Source organism: Microcaecilia unicolor, chromosome 1 (assembly GCF_901765095.1).
Source record: "Microcaecilia unicolor chromosome 1, aMicUni1.1, whole genome shotgun sequence".
Taxonomy (NCBI): domain Eukaryota; kingdom Metazoa; phylum Chordata; class Amphibia; order Gymnophiona; family Siphonopidae; genus Microcaecilia; species Microcaecilia unicolor.
The window spans coordinates 183,518,108-183,534,466 of record NC_044031.1 but is presented as its reverse complement, the minus strand read 5'-3'; the positions used below and the strand labels follow the sequence as shown (position 1 = coordinate 183,534,466).

Genomic DNA, 16,359 nt, shown 5'->3' with positions numbered 1-16,359 from the left:
AGCAGGAATCCTGCTAGAGGAATTTGCAGCTGAAGCCAAGTGAGGCACGAGGAGTCCAAAAAACAGAGCACTGTTCTTTTTATTTAGCTTTTTTCCTATTCCATAAAGTGGAGGCAGAAAGATAGTGGGTTAGAGGAATTTGCAGCTCAAGCCAAGTGAGGCACGAGGAGTCCAAAAAACAAAGCACTGTTCTTTTATTTAGCTTTTTTCCTATTCCATACAGTGAAGACAGAAAGACAATGGGTGAAGAAAGGGGGGGGGGGGGGGGGGACATATGAGAGACAAGCCTGCATTAGTGTTAAAGCAATTGTAAAAGTAGTTATTTATTTTAAACTAATTTCAAATTTTCATTATTTGTGTGGTCAGCACTTTGCTTTTTTTTTGTGTACATCGACAATAATAATTTTTTAAAAATCTAATAAATTTTTTAAGAAGTCACCTGGTGCTGTTTTGAAGAGTTCTTTTCAGTGCTGCTAATTCTAAGTTGGGCCCTGTCTGTGCAGGGGGGAGGTGGGGAGGTACATATATGATATAGAGAGAATGAGAATGAGTAAAAGCGGGGGGGTATATATGAGAGAGGGAGAGAATGGGCAAAGGCAGGGTGTACGAGTGTGAGAGAATGGGTGAAGGTAGGGGGGCATGGGTGAGAAAAAGAGAGCATAAGTGTGCTCGAGCACACACACACACTTCTTGACCCTCCGAATGTTATGAAATATTAAATGTGACCCCCGATAAAAAAAAGGTTGTACAAGCCTGCCTTAAGGGTATCATGCAGCACAGAATGGCTGTATTTGAAATACTGAGCAAACAGAGAGGGATGCAAAGTACAAAGCAAACAATACAAAACAAAAAGCATCAGGAGCCTTCACGACTGGATCATGTCCTTTAATTGGTAGTAGTAGAAACGATGCTATTAGTATTTCAGATAGCCAGGCAATGGTGCTCGTTACCCTTCTGTCGGTCAATATCGAAAACTCGAAATCAAATGTGGTATTTAGACTATATCCTTACCAACCAGTGAGGCATAGACTTTGACATATAAGTATTTCACAGAGTCAGGAGACATGTGACATATAGTAGGTAAGGGAAACTTAAAAGTAGAAGCAATGGTATCTGAAAAAAATATAAACATAAGCACGTATACAAAATTAAATCAAATCAACCAGGGTGGGCTTCTGGACTGGTCTGGTAAGAGTAAAAGAAAGAAAATTATCAAGACAGACATAATTTCTCCTTCCTTTACATCCATACTAGACTAGTCCAGAATAAGTGGGATGTAGAAAAGCAGTGTCCCAAAATAGGATAGGACTAAACGTTTGGGACAAAACAAGAGAAAGAACTCTGCCAATAAACATACCATTAATAGCTTTAGAATAGCTTTAGAAACAAATCCAACGGTATCCAATAGAGAGAATGAAGATCAAAGAGAAGGATTCCAACTGGAGTTTTTCATGAATGGGCTTTTTGAAGGCAACAACCTAAGACTAAGCAAAACTCATGAAGGAAATATTGTATCTCCAATGAAAGTCCCGGAGGTGCTGAAAATTCAGATAATGAGCATAAGAATTAAGTTACCAGGAGCTGAAAAACAACAGTTTTTTCCCTGTCCCCACCTGTGACAAATCAGCAGAAAGTCTAGAAGTAAACTGAAGAAAACACCCTTAGTTCAGAGCAGAGAAAGGTGGCCAATAAGGTCTGAATAAAATGGCTACTGACTGATTTAGTGCCACAGAATGCCCTATTCACACACGAAAAGCTAAATGTTAGAATAAGAACATAAGCATTGCTATACTGGGACACACTGAAGGTCCATCAAGCCCAGTGTCCTGTTTCCAACAGTGGCAAATCCAGGTCACAAGTACCTGGCAAGATCCCAGAACAGTAAAACAGATTTTACGCAGACTATCTCAGAAATATGTAGTGGATTTTCCCAAGTCCATCTTAATAACAGCAAGAAGAGAGCATAAAGCCTCAACAAATACATGATAATATGAGACACACAGTCAGGATAACCAAGGATGGCAGCCTATTAGGCTGAGAAGAAAACGATGTTCCACAATATCAGAGACTTCCTGAAGTTGCACAATGTCACTGGCCAATGCCTCTTATGCAATGGAGTTAGCTGCACAAGACAGCTGGACTTTAGAATCACACCAATCAACGGGTCTGTGCAACTTGAGAAAAATGGGTAACCAGCGAAGCTGAGCTAAACAGTTGTCCAGAGTAGGAGAAGCATCTAGTCAGCTGCCGAAACTATGCAAAACAGCCTGCTGGAGTAGCCATGCCCCATGGGCGAATGCAGCCGCAGATTTCATACAGGTAGCTGTGGCAGCTAGAGCTATAGATGCAGCTGCCATAGCTGGTGACATATAGGCTGCCACTATAGGAGGTGCTATATAGATGACTGCGATAACCGGCACCAGACAGGCAGATACAATGGCTGGTGCCATACAGGTGGTCTTGGCAGTGGTGCTATATTGGTAGCTGCAGCAGCTAATGCTATACAGGTGGCTGCGGTAGCTGATGCCAAAGAGGCAGGTTCAATAACTGGCGCTATATAGGTGGTTGCAGAGGCTTGTTGTAGAAGTTGGTGTCCTTCAAGTGGCTGTGGTAGAGTGGCATAGGTAGTTGCTGCAGCTGAAGCCATACCTGTGGATGTTGCATGTAATGCCATACATATGGTATCTGCATCTGTGCCAGACAGGCAGCTGTTGCCCTATAGACAGCTGCTGTAGCTGCACCACACAGGCCATCAGTAGAGTTGTGCTACACAGCTAGTAATTAAAACAGTGCCATAGCTGCTTTGGGTAGCTATGACATGTAGCTAACTGCTGAAAGTGCAAAAAACCCCAGTCTTTTCAGCTGCAAGTGTGCAACACAGGAGGTTGCTGCAACTGTGCAATACTGGAGAATGAAACACCTGTGAAGCATGGAAGGATACTGCAGCTGTGCAACACAGGAGTATGTTGTAACAAGTATGCACTACATCTGGCTGTTGCAGACACATACCACAGCTGAATGGAAGAACTGTGCAGTTAGGCAGCTGATCCAGATCTGAAGCATCACTAAGTACCAAACTGTTTGACTGCAGCTGACCTCAGCTAAGAATTTAGAAGAAAAACTAACATCTGTGGATGTACTGCTTGTGGAGCTGAGCAATAGAATTAACATACTCAACTTTCCAAACCAGATGACTAAATCAGAATGAAATACATTGAGCCCATCTAGTTTGGAGTAGCTCAACCAATAGCAGACATAGTTTGAAGAAGAAAAATAAGCTATGCAGAGGCAAACCATTACTGACTTTAGTTTAAACATAGCTGAATGGAACAGCTATTAAGTACAGTTGAACAGTCTAAAATACAATGGAACAGTTCAGTTACGAAAGACAGCTGAACTGTATCTGTTAAGAAATATAATTGACTCGTCCAGAAGAACTGGCTTTTTTTTTTTTTTTTTAATAAACCATAGATGTATCCAGGACAGGAAATATAGGGGACTTTTTTTTCCTAAATCATTCTGAGGAGCAAGCCAAGGTCCTGACAAAGTTTCATTTGATTTAAGAGACAGAACACAAAAGGTGTGCCTCAAAGAAGGCATTTAGAACTGCCAGCATACAGGGCTCAAAGGGGAAAGGTTTCTGCTGCTCGACAATGGCTGTAACCCAAAATAGCAAAACTTACCTCAACTTGTAGCAGGGAGCATAAAATAAATATTGCATACTCGCCAGGCAGTAGTCCCTCACACACAGAAGGCAGTTTAAAACCTTTAACCTCATCAACTCAAGAGCTGCAGCACAAGAAAGGAGTGAAGTGTGTATGAGTGGGGGAGGTGTTGAACCTAGCACCACTGAGTATTAATCTAGCTGAGAGGGGAGAGACTCAGCATCACAGAGTGTAAACCTAGCTCAAATATAATCTTCATCAAGAAAAATGAGCACAGTCTATCCACAAATAGCCCCCTTGCTCAACTGACACCCTGATATCAATCAGGTCAGAAGCTGACTGCAAAGCACCAAGGAGGAGCTGCACAGTCCATCCACCATTCGCTTGGAGACAGAAGTATTCTATGCTGCACAATACTCTTAAGGGGTGAATCACTTGCAACCAGGGGCGTATCTGCGTGGGGCCACAGGGGCCCTGGCCCCCCTCCCCGCCGTCAACCCTCCCCCGCTGCTTACTTTTGCTGGCGGGGTCCGACCCGCAATCTCCATATTTCGGCTTCCTCCGTGGCCATGTGCTTCCAGGAAGTAACGCTGCAGCGCTGATTCGTTGAATCTAGTTCGGCGTCTGACGTCCCGTCAGACGCCGAACTAGATTCAACGAATCAGCGCTGCAGCGTTACTTCCTGGAAGCACATGGCCACGGAGGAAGCCGAAATATGGAGATTGCGGGTCGGACCCCGCCAGCAAAAGTAAGCAGCGGGGGAGGGTTGACGGCGGGGAGGGGGTGGAGAGAGGCGGCGGCGGGGGGGAGGCAAAAATGTGCCCCCCCTCTCTGGCTCTGGCCCCCCCTACCGCCGGATTCCAGATACGCCCCTGCTTGCAACTACTTTCTTTCTGGGAGTGGCAAAAATACATGAGGTGAAGGCTTGGTACTCACTGTGTCGAAGAGTCTTGCAGGTGCTGCCTTTGACTTGGTCTTTGCCAGATAAGCTTCCCAACTAAAGACCTTATTTTCATACCCTAAAGAAGAAAGGGAACTTCAGTAAGACAGTCTTCCAGAGAAGGAGGGTGGCAGACAGGGGCTCAGTGCCTGGCAGAAGCTTCAAATAAAAATGGTAAGTTGTCCAGCTGGCAAAAGAAAACAAAAAAAAACAAAAGGCTTCCCCATTTGTAAGGGAATATATCATTAAAGGAGGACGCAGCCTTTCTGAGCAGTTGAGCATCTACAGAAGGGAATGTGGAGGAGTAGCCTAATGGTTATAGCATAGGCAAAGAACCACGGTAATCAACAGAACACGAAGCAGACCAACCAGTATAGAAGTGTGTAATTTATTAAATCAAGCACTCAATGTGGCCATGTTTCACCCTAAAGCTGTATCAGGGGTTAGAACTATGATGCAAATAATAAAATCAATTTCAATACATACAAATCAGATAAGACATTAAAATCACCACATAAAACACAAAAGTATCACTAATAACATGCTTTAAGAACAATTAAAAGCATAACATGCAATAACTAATTGTAATTTCAGAATAAATATCATAGAATCAAAATCATAACATACTAAAAGACAAGCATAAAATAACATTAAAATGTGTACAAATGGTGTATGAGCCGAGTGAACAGTGTTTCATTAAATATTAACTATTGTTTCAAACATATGTGAGAAAGACAGCAGCATAGAGATAATCAAAAAAAGAACAGACCTAAAAGAGGATTGGGACAAATTTTCCCCTAAAAGCTGAATTCAATCCAAAACAGCCTAAATATCAAAACATAAAACCCCAAATCCTTAAAAACAAACAAACAAACAAAAAAACCCTCAAAGAAGGATAAAACACAAACGCTCTAAAATGCAGTCAAAATACTCATAGAACAGCAAACACTCCTAAAGAGTAACAGCACTTCCTCTGTACAAGTGAAAGCAGTTAATCTGCCATACCATGAATGAAGGAAAGCTTTTAAAGCCTCCTGCAAGGGATCAAAGGTCACTGTGGAATGTATATAAATTTTGAGAAATAAAATTCATTGTACCATAAGAGATCAGAAAAACTGATCTTTTATTAGAGCCGCATAATATGTCTTGTTGGCAAAGAGATGGGAAGACTGGGAGAGAAGTCTCTCTTCCAAGTCCCCCTGAAGTTTAACAATCCAAATACTCTCATTTATAGCCTCAACCACATATGAGGTAATTAATCCATCCAGTCAGAATACAAACAGGGAAAAAAACCCTCTATGCCAGGAAAACCAAGCAGGCGAAAGTAGAGGCTGATCAAACGATGAATCCAACATTGGAGATGTAATTAAAAGCTAATTTATTGATGCAGATTTTCTCTCCTCATATGCTATTCTTGACCCACTATAATCTGGTTTTTGCCCTCGCCACTCAACCGAAACTGCGCTTACTAAAGTCTCCAATGACCTATTACTGGCTAAATCCAGAGGTCAATATTCCATCCTCATTCTTCTTGATCTTTCCGCTGCTTTTGACACTGTCGATCACAGCATACTTCTCGATACCCTGTCCTCACTTGGATTCCAGGGCTCTATCCTTTCCTGGCTCTCTTCCTACCTCTCCCTCCGCACCTTTAGTGTTCACTCTGGTGGATCCTCTTCTACTTCTATCCCTCTGCCTGTCGGCGTACCTCAGGGTTCTGTTCTTGGTCCCCTCCTCTTTTCTATCTACACTTCTTCCCTTGGTTCATTAATCTCATCCCATGGCTTTTCCTACCATCTCTATGCTGATGATTCCCAAATCTACCTTTCTACCCCTGATATCTCACCTTGCATCCAAACCAAAGTTTCAGCGTGCTTGTCTGACATTGCTGTCTGGATGTCTCAATGCCACCTGAAATTAAACATGACCAAAACCGAGCTTCTCATTTTTCCCCCCAAACCCACCTCCCCACTCCCCCCGTTTTCTATTTCTGTTGATGGCTCTCTCATTCTCCCTGTCTCCTCAGCTCGAAACCTTGGGGTCATCTTTGACTCTTTTCTCTCCTTCTCTGCTCATATCCAGCAGATCGCCAAGACCTGTCGTTTCTTTCTTTACAACATCCGTAAAATCCGCCCCTTTCTTTCCGAGCACTCTACCAAAACCCTCATCCACACCCTTGTCACCTCTCGTTTAGACTACTGCAATCTGCTTTTTGCTGGCCTCCCACTTAGTCACCTCTCCCCTCTCCAATCCGTTCAAAACTCTGCTGCCCGTCTCGTCTTCCGCCAGGGTCGCTTTACTCATACTACCCCTCTCCTCAAGTCGATTCACTGGCTCCCTATCCGTTTTCGCATCCTGTTCAAACTTCTTCTACTAACCTATAAATGTACTCAATCTACTGCTCCCCAGTATCTCTCCACACTCGTCCTTCCCTACACCCCTTCCCGTGCACTTTTTTTTTTTTTGAAATTTATAATATTTATTGAAAATCAACCAACAAAGAAAGTCACAACCACTTCGCCACGAAGCCAAAGGCCCCGCTGGCATATCACAACCGTTTACACAAACTCTAAACCATCAAATACACTGTTATATTTTTATTTCCCCCCCTCCTCCCCCCAACCCTCCCTCCCACCATCATCTCGTATCATCCCCCAGGAGAATTTTCAATTGAGTCCACTCTCTTGCTTCGGGTTTATATTTCCCTTGCCTTTTGTCCATTAATTGTTCTAATGCAGAAAGAACCCTCAATTTTATATACCAGTCTTGGGTTGAAGGCCCCACAGTCTTTTTCCAATGTAATGCTATTATCTGTTCCCTTCTCCACTACTGCCAACTCCAGACTTCGTGCCTTCTGTCTCGCTGCACCCTACGCCTGGAATAAACTTCCTGAGCCCCTAAGTCTTGCCCCCATCCTTGGCCACCTTTAAATCTAGACTGAAAGCCCACCTCTTTAACATTGCTTTTGACTCGTAACCACTTGTAACCACTCGCCTCCACCTACCTGTACACATTAATTGATTTGATTACTTTATTTTTTGTCTACTAGATTGTAAGCTCTTTGAGAAGGGACTGTCTTTTTTCTGTTTGTGCAGCGCTGCGTAGGCCTTGTAGCGCTTATAGAAATGCTAAATAGTAGTAGTAGCCTCTACTTTCTCCTGCTTAATTAATCCATCCACACAGAATTCCACAGAATCATAAAGACATCTTTTTAGAATGCAGAACTTTTAAGCAAATATGCTTAAATTCTAAAGTATAAGGGGCATTGCACAATGAAAAAAAGCCTATCACATAGCATTTCTCAATTATTTTTAATAACAGACTAACATTTATAACCTGTTCACTTTAGTTAAACACAGAGCATGATTTACTTTTCCAAAAGAAGCCATCACAAACAACTGGTCAGTTTCAGAAGTTCTTTAACTTCCCTTACCAAAAGTCCTTTCTTTGTCAATATAGATAAAGAGGTCTGCAGTAAAATGACTTTATTTGTACATTCTGGCATTCTCCTAGTCAGTGGAACCTGTTAAGCAAGCATTTGTCAATAACTCACTTAAGACAATGCCTAAAATTTTAAGACATAAATGCTAACTTTTCCAGTTCCATATCACCAACTCAAAAACCTTAAAATAAATATACATATATTTCATATTCTAAAACAAAGTTAAAATTTCACATTATGAAGATAACATAACATACCTAGTAGATGATGGCAGATAAAGACCTGTACGGTCCTTCCAGTCTGCCCAACAAAATAAACTCATTACATATGGTATGTGATACTTCATATGAATACCTGATCTTGGAATGTCTGCCATTTTCAGAGCATAGACCGAAGAAGTCTGTTCAGCACTGTCCTTGTTCTAAACTTTCTGAAGTTAACATTGAAACCCCTGAAAAGCTACACTCCAGCCCATCCAAATCTATTCAGCCACAATCAGGGCACAGACCGTAGAAGTCTGCCCAGCACTGGCTTTGCTTCCCAATTACCAGTGTTACCACCTAATTACCAATGTTGCCACCTATTCTCCACTAAGCTTCTGTGGATCCATCCTTTCTAAACAGGATTCCTTTGTGTTTCTGCCATGGACCCTAGCCACGTCTAACATCAGCTCTGGCAGGATACAAATTTCAAATCTGACATTCTAATCACAAAATAGAAAATAAAATTTTTCTCTATCTTTTGTTGTCTGGTCATTTTATTTTTCCCCTCTGTCTTCTCAACTCACTTGCCAGGGTCTCATGCCCATCTGACATTTCTTTTCTCTTTATGCTCACCATTCATCTTCCATCTCTGTGTATCTATCTTTCCCCATGTACAGCATCTCCCTTCTCTGTGTCCCCTATACTTCCCTGTGTCCATCTCTCTGCATTCATCATCACCACTGTACAGTGGGGGAAATAAGTATTTGATCCCTTGCTGATTTTGTAAGTTTGCCCACTGACAAAGACATGAGCAGCCCATAATTGAAGGGTAGGTTATTGGTAACAGTAAGAGATAGCACATCACAAATTAAATCCGGAAAATCACATTGTGGAAAGTATATGAATTTATTTGCATTCTGCAGAGGGAAATAAGTATTTGATCCCCCACCAACCAGTAAGAGATCTGGCCCCTACAGACCAGGTAGATGCTCCAAATCAACTCGTTACCTGCATGACAGACAGCTGTCGGCAATGGTCACCTGTATGAAAGACACCTGTCCACAGACTCAGTGAATCAGTCAGACTCTAACCTCTACAAAATGGCCAAGAGCAAGGAGCTGTCTAAGGATGTCAGGGACAAGATCATACACCTGCACAAGGCTGGAATGGGCTACAAAACCATCAGTAAGACGCTGGGCGAGAAGGAGACAACTGTTGGTGCCATAGTAAGAAAATGGAAGAAGTACAAAATGACTGTCAATCGACAAAGATCTGGGGCTCCACGCAAAATCTCACCTCGTGGGGTATCCTTGATCATGAGGAAGGTTAGAAATCAGCCTACAACTACAAGGGGAGAACTTGTCAATGATCTCAAGGCAGCTGGGACCACTGTCACCACGAAAACCATTGGTAACACATTACGACATAACGGATTGCAATCCTGCAGTGCCCGCAAGGTCCCCCTGCTCCGGAAGGCACATGTGACGGCCCGTCTGAAGTTTGCCAGTGAACACCTGGATGATGCCGAGAGTGATTGGGAGAAGGTGCTGTGGTCAGATGAGACAAAAATTGAGCTCTTTGGCATGAACTCAACTCGCCGTGTTTGGAGGAAGAGAAATGCTGCCTATGACCCAAAGAACACCGTCCCCACTGTCAAGCATGGAGGTGGAAATGTTATGTTTTGGGGGTGTTTCTCTGCTAAGGGCACAGGACTACTTCACCGCATCAATGGGAGAATGGATGGGGCCATGTATCGTACAATTCTGAGTGACAACCTCCTTCCCTCCGCCAGGGCCTTAAAAATGGGTCGTGGCTGGGTCTTCCAGCACGACAATGACCCAAAACATACAGCCAAGGCAACAAAGGAGTGGCTCAGGAAGAAGCACATTAGGGTCATGGAGTGGCCTAGCCAGTCACCAGACCTTAATCCCATTGAAAACTTATGGAGGGAGCTGAAGCTGCGAGTTGCCAAGCGACAGCCCAGAACTCTTAATGATTTAGAGATGATCTGCAAAGAGGAGTGGACCAAAATTCCTCCTGACATGTGTGCAAACCTCATCATCAACTACAGAAGACGTCTGACCGCTGTGCTTGCCAACAAGGGTTTTGCCACCAAGTATTAGGTCTTGTTTGCCAGAGGGATTAAATACTTATTTCCCTCTGCAGAATGCAAATAAATTCATATACTTTCCACAATGTGATTTTCCGGATTTAATTTGTGATGTGCTATCTCTCACTGTTACCAATAACCTACCCTTCAATTATGGGCTGCTCATGTCTTTGTCAGTGGGCAAACTTACAAAATCAGCAAGGGATCAAATACTTATTTCCCCCACTGTATGTCCCTATCCCCTCTCACTGTGTCCCTATGCCCCTCCAAGTCCAGCATGTCCCTTCTATGTTCCTATTCTCCCCCATGTGTAGCACTGGCCCTATGTCCATCCCCCCCCCCCCCCCCCCCCCCCGTCTGGCATTACTTCCTCTGTGTCCATTTATCATCCGCATGCAGTATCTCACCCTCCCTCCAGTCCAGCACCTGTTCCCTTCAGCTCCAACCCTCCCTCCAGCACTGCTTCTGTCTCCTTCAGCTCCAACCCTTCCTCCCCCCTGCCTCTGTCCCCTTCAGCTCCAGTCCTCTCTCTCCAATGCTGCCTGTCCTATTCAGCTCTAGCCCTCCCTTCCTCCCTCCAGTGCTGCCTACATAAGTATTACCATACTGGGACAGACTAAAGGTCCATCAAGCCCAGCATCCTGTTTCCAACAGTGACCAATCCAAGCCACAAGTACCTGGCAAGATAAAACATTTTATACTGCTTATCCCAGAAATAGTGGATTTTCCACAAGTCCAATTTAATAATGGTCTATGGACTTTTCTTTTAGGAAGCCGTCCAAACCTTTTTAAAACTCTGCTAATCTAACCACCTTTACCACATTCTCTGGCAACGAATTCCAGAGTTTAATTACACGTTGAGTGAAGGAAAATTTCTCCGATTCGTTTTAAAGTTACTACTTTGTAGCTTCATCGAATGCTCCCTAGTCCTAGAATTTTTGGAAAGTGTAAACAGAGGCTTCATGTCTACCCATTCAACTAAAACTCATTATTTTATAGACCTCTGTCCCCTCCAGCTCCAGCCCTCTCTCCCCTCTAGCGCTGCCTGTCCCCTTCAGTTCCAGCTCTCCCTCCCTCCAGTGATGTCTCTATCCCCTTCTGCTCCAGCTATTTCTCTCTCCAGTGCTGCTTGTCCTCTTCAGCTCCAGCCTTCCCTCACTCCAGCGCTGCCTCTGTCCCATTCAGTTCCAGCCCTCTTTTCCTCCAGAGCTGTCTCTGTTCCCTTCAGCTCCAGTGCACCCTCCCTCCCTCCAGCGCTGCCTTCTCCTGCACGGGTCCAGCATTTTATTTTCACTACAAAGAAGATCCCCCACAGGCCTGATCCAGGAAACAGGTTACATCAGATGGCAGCAGACAACAGAGAAGGGAAGACCCTCAAGCAGACCTATGGGGGATCTTCTTTGTAGTTCAATAAGGTAGGAAGACGCAGTGGGGTAGGAGGGAAGAAGGAGATGCTGGACCAGCGGTAATTGTGTTTTTTTTTTTTTTAATCACACGAGAAAGGCTTTTTACTGCTCCCACAGGGTGGTAAAAAGTTTTTCTCCTGCACCTGCAGTAAATGTGGTAATTTTTTTCACCACGGTTTACCGCAGGACCTCATCCCCGTGTCATTCTCTATTTACAGCTCCATTAAGATCCAGAGGAGGACGCTCAGACTCAGACAGTGGTGGAACTAACTTCCCAATAGTGGGGAAAGATGAAAATTGCAATTAGACAAAAACACTGTGAACAGGAGGGGAGAAGAAAAGCAGAGAATGAGAAAGGTGTGGTAGAGGTGAGAAAGGGGAGATTCAGATCCTCACCTTTAGGAGGTGTCAGCTCAATGTCATATTTCTTGCAGAACCCAACAGGGAAAATGGCATGGGAGGAGGCGTGGTAACAGAACCAATCAGAATTGCTCCCAGCAGAAGCTCCATCCACGCTCACCATGAGGTAACCATCTAACAAGACCTAGAATAAAGAGGAGAGAAAAGAACTGAGGGCAGAGTCTGCTGCTTAATGACTATGCATAAGATACACATGCATAAGTGCCTAATTAATTTGTAGACTATAAGGAGGAACTGAAAAATCTGTGAACCTGGAAAACGTATTCAGCCAAATTAACAAGTTGAAGAGTGATAAATCAACTGGACTGGATGGTATACATCCCAGGGTGCTGAAAGAACTCAAACATGAAATTGCTGATCTGCTCTTAGTGATCTGTAACCTGTCATTAAAATCATCCATAGTACTTGAAGATTGGAGAATGGCCAATGTAACGCAAATTTTTAAAAAGGGTTCCGGGATGATCCAGGAAATTACAGACTGGCAATTTCCAGTGCCAGGAAAAATAGTGGAAACAATTATAAAGAATAAAATTATGGAACACATAAATAAATATGGTTTAATGGGATAAAGTCAGCATGGGTTCAGCCAAGGAAGTTTTCCATCACCAATTTGCTTCACTTCTTTGAAGGTGTAAATAAACATGAGGATAAAGGTGAGCCAGTTGATGTAGTGTACCTGGATTTTCAGAAAGCTTTTGACAAAGTTCCTCATGAGAGACTCCTGAGGAAAATTAAAAAGTCACGGGATAGGAAGTAATGTCTTTCTGTGGATCAGGAATTGGTTATTGGACAAAACAGATTATAATAACACCTCTATGGTTCCATGGTATGTGACCTCACCTTGAGTATTGCATTCAATTCAGGTCACCGTATCTCAAAAAAGATATAGTGGAATTAGAAAAGTTCAAAGAACAGCGACCAAAATGATAAACAACAAAGACCAACCAATGTAAATGCATGAATCCCTTCCACAGATATTCAGAACTGTTTTATATTATTACTAGTAAAAAAGGCCCGTTTCTGACACAAATGAAACGGGCGCTAGCAAGGTTTTCCTCGGATTGTGTATGTTTGGGAGAGTGTATGTGAGAGTGACTGTTTGAGAGTCAGAGTGAAAGTGTGAGTGTGTGAGAGAGAGTGTGTTTGTGAGAGAGTGTGTGTGTGAGAATGAGAGTGTGTGCAAGTGTGTATGTGAGACACAGTGTGATAGAGAGTGTGTGTGTGTGCCCATCCATGCTCCTCTGTCCCCTGCCCCCTCCATTCATCCCTATCCAGCATTTTCCCTCTCTGCCTGAGGCCTGCCCTGCAATCCATATCCATCCATGCCCATCTGTGCCCTCCATTCATCCCTATCCAGCAATTCCCCTCTCCCTGAGTCCTGCCCTTCCAATCCATGCCCATCCATGCTCATCTGTCACCTGGCCCCTCCATTTTTCCCTATCCAGCATTTCCCCTCTCTGCCTGAGGCCTGCCCTGCAATCCATATCCATCCATGCCCATCTGTCCCCTCCATTCATCCCTATCCAGCAATTCCCTTCTCCCTGAGTCCTGCCCTTCCAATCCATGCCCATCCATGCTCATCTGTCACCTGGCCCCTCCATTTTTCCGTATCCAGCATTTCCCCTCTCTGCCTGAGGCCTGTCCTGCAATCCATATCCATCCATGGCCATCTGTCTCCTCCATTCATCCCTATCCAGCAATTCCCCTCTCCCTGAGTCCTGCCCTTCCAATCCATGCTCCTCTGTCACCTGGCCCCTCCATTCATCCCTATCCAGCAATTCCCCTCTCTGCCTGAGGCCTGCCCTGCAATCCATATGCATCCATGGCCATCTGTGCCCTCCATTCATCCCTATCCAGCAATTCCCCTCTCCCTGAGTCCTGCCCTTCCAATCCATGCCCATCCATGCTCATCTGTCACCTGGCCCCTCCATTTTTCCCTATCCAGCATTTCCCCTCTCTGCCTGAGGCCTGCCCTGCAATCCATATCCATCCATGGCCATCTGTCCCCTCCATTCATTCTTATCCAGCAATTCCCGTCTCCCTGAGTCCTGCCCTTCGAATCCATGCCCATCCATGCTCATCTGTCACCTGGCCCCTCCATTTTTCCCTATCCAGCAATTGCCCTCTCTCCCTGAGGCCTGCCCTGCAATCCATTTCCATCCATGCCCATCTGTCCCCTCTATTCATCCCTATCCAGCAATTTCCCTCTCTCCCTGAGTCCTGCCCTCCCAATCCATGCCCATCCATGCTCCTCTGTCCCCTGCCCCCTCCATTCATCACTTTCCAGCAATTGCCTTCTCTTCCTGAGCCCTGCCATCCCAATCCATGCCCATCCATGCTCCTCTGTCCCCTGCCGCCTCCATTCATCCTTTTGCAGCAAGTCCCCTGTCTCCCTTTCATGACCCCCCTTGCATCCATGCTCCTCTCTCTCCCATGTCCCAGCCTGGGCCGCCCTCTTCTCCCCCCCCTCCCCCTTCGCATCCATGCTGTCGTTTCTCCCCTGCCCTCCCGCTCCCATTGTTGTTCTTTAGTGGCCACCCTCTTCTCTCCCCCCAACATGGTTGTTTTGTTTTTTTTTTTTCTTGTTTTTAAATTTACCTCCGTGCCGGTTCCGGCAGCGAAGCGTCAGGGAAGGAGGCGGCGCTCCCGACGTCTAGGTTTCCCTTCGCTGTGTTCCGCCTTCTTTTGACGTCATCCTTGACGTCAGAAGAAGGCGGAACACAGCGAAGGGAAGGCTAGACGTCGAGAGCGCCGCCTCCTTCCCTGACGCTTCGCTGCCGAGCGTTGCGATTGGTTGAGTGTCATTGCTCCGCCCTCGACGTCATCACGTTTGACGCGTGGGCGGGGCAGACACAATGCGATCTCACCCCCTTCACTTTAGAATGTTGGCTAACAGAGGCTTCATTAGAACGTTGGAGGTGCGTTTTATATAGAGAGATTATTTACTTGTTCATATTTCTACTATGTTACCCAAGATCTTTTCTGGAATATTAAATGTCTATTTTCTAATCTACTTCCACTATTCATGATATATTGTAAGCCACATTGAGCCTGCAAAGAAGTGGGAAAATGTGGGATACAAATGCAATAAATAAATAAAATAAATAAACGAGATGGAACTCCTCTCGTATGAGGAAAGGCTAAAGAGGTTAGGGCTCTTCAGCTTGGAAAACAGACAACTGAGGGCTTTTGTGTGGGGAAATCTTGCCTGACCAATTTACTTCAATTCTTTGAAGGAGTAAACAAACATGTGGACAAAGGGGAGCCAGTTGATATTGTGTATCTGGATTTTCAAAAGGCGTTTGACAAGGTACCTCATGAAAGGCTACAGAGGAAATTGGAGGGTCATGGGATAGGAGGAAATGTCCTATTGTGGATTAAAAACTGGTTGAAGGATAGGAAACAGAGAGTGGGGTTAAATGGGCAGTATTCACAATGGAGAAGGGTAGTTAGTGGGGTTCCTCAGGGGTCTGTGCTAGGACCGCTGCTTTTTAATATATTTATAAATGATTTAGAGATGGGAGTAACTAGCGAGGTAATTAAATTTGCTGATGACACAAAGTTATTCAAAGTCGTTAACTCGCGACAGGATTGTGAAAAATTACAAGAGGACCTTACGAGACTGGGAGACTAAATGGCAGATGACGTTTAATGTGAGCAAGTGCAAGGTGATGCATGTGGGAAAAAAGAACCCGAATTATAGCTACGTCATGCAAGGTTCCACGTTAGGAGTTATGGACCAAGAAAGGGATCTGGGTGTCGTCGTTGATAACACACTGAAACCTTCTGCTCAGTGTGCTGCTGCGGCTAGGAAAGCGAATAGAATGTTGGGTATTATTAGGAAAGGTATGGAAAACAGGTGTGAGGATGTTATAATGCCGTTGTATCGCTCCATGGTGCGACCGCACCTTGAGTATTGTGTTCAATTCTGGTCGCCGCATCTCAAGAAAGATATAGTAGAATTGGAAAAGGTGCCGCGAAGGGCGACTAAAATGATAGCGGGGATGGGACGACTTCCCTATGAAGAAAGACTAAGGAGGCTAGGGCTATTCAGCTTGGAGAAGAGACGGCTGAGGGGAGACATGATAGAGGTATATAAAATAATGAGTGGAGTGGAACAGGTGGATGAGAAGCGTCTGTTCACGCTTTCCAAAAATACTAGGACTAGGGGGC

General features: G+C 44.5%; 1 protein-coding gene across 3 annotated transcripts in view; it reads right to left on the bottom strand.

The window, feature by feature from the left end:
* Positions 1-16,359, bottom strand: part of L3MBTL2 (L3MBTL histone methyl-lysine binding protein 2) — a 121,052-nt gene that overhangs the window by 33,066 nt on the left and 71,627 nt on the right. For all 3 annotated transcript variants that reach the window (XM_030203046.1, XM_030203028.1, XM_030203037.1), the window contains 2 exons: positions 12,163-12,310; positions 4,602-4,684 (listed from right to left, as the gene is read on the bottom strand). In XM_030203046.1, coding sequence (XP_030058906.1) covers positions 4,602-4,684; positions 12,163-12,310 — 231 coding nt within the window. The remainder of the gene's footprint in view (positions 1-4,601; positions 4,685-12,162; positions 12,311-16,359) is intronic.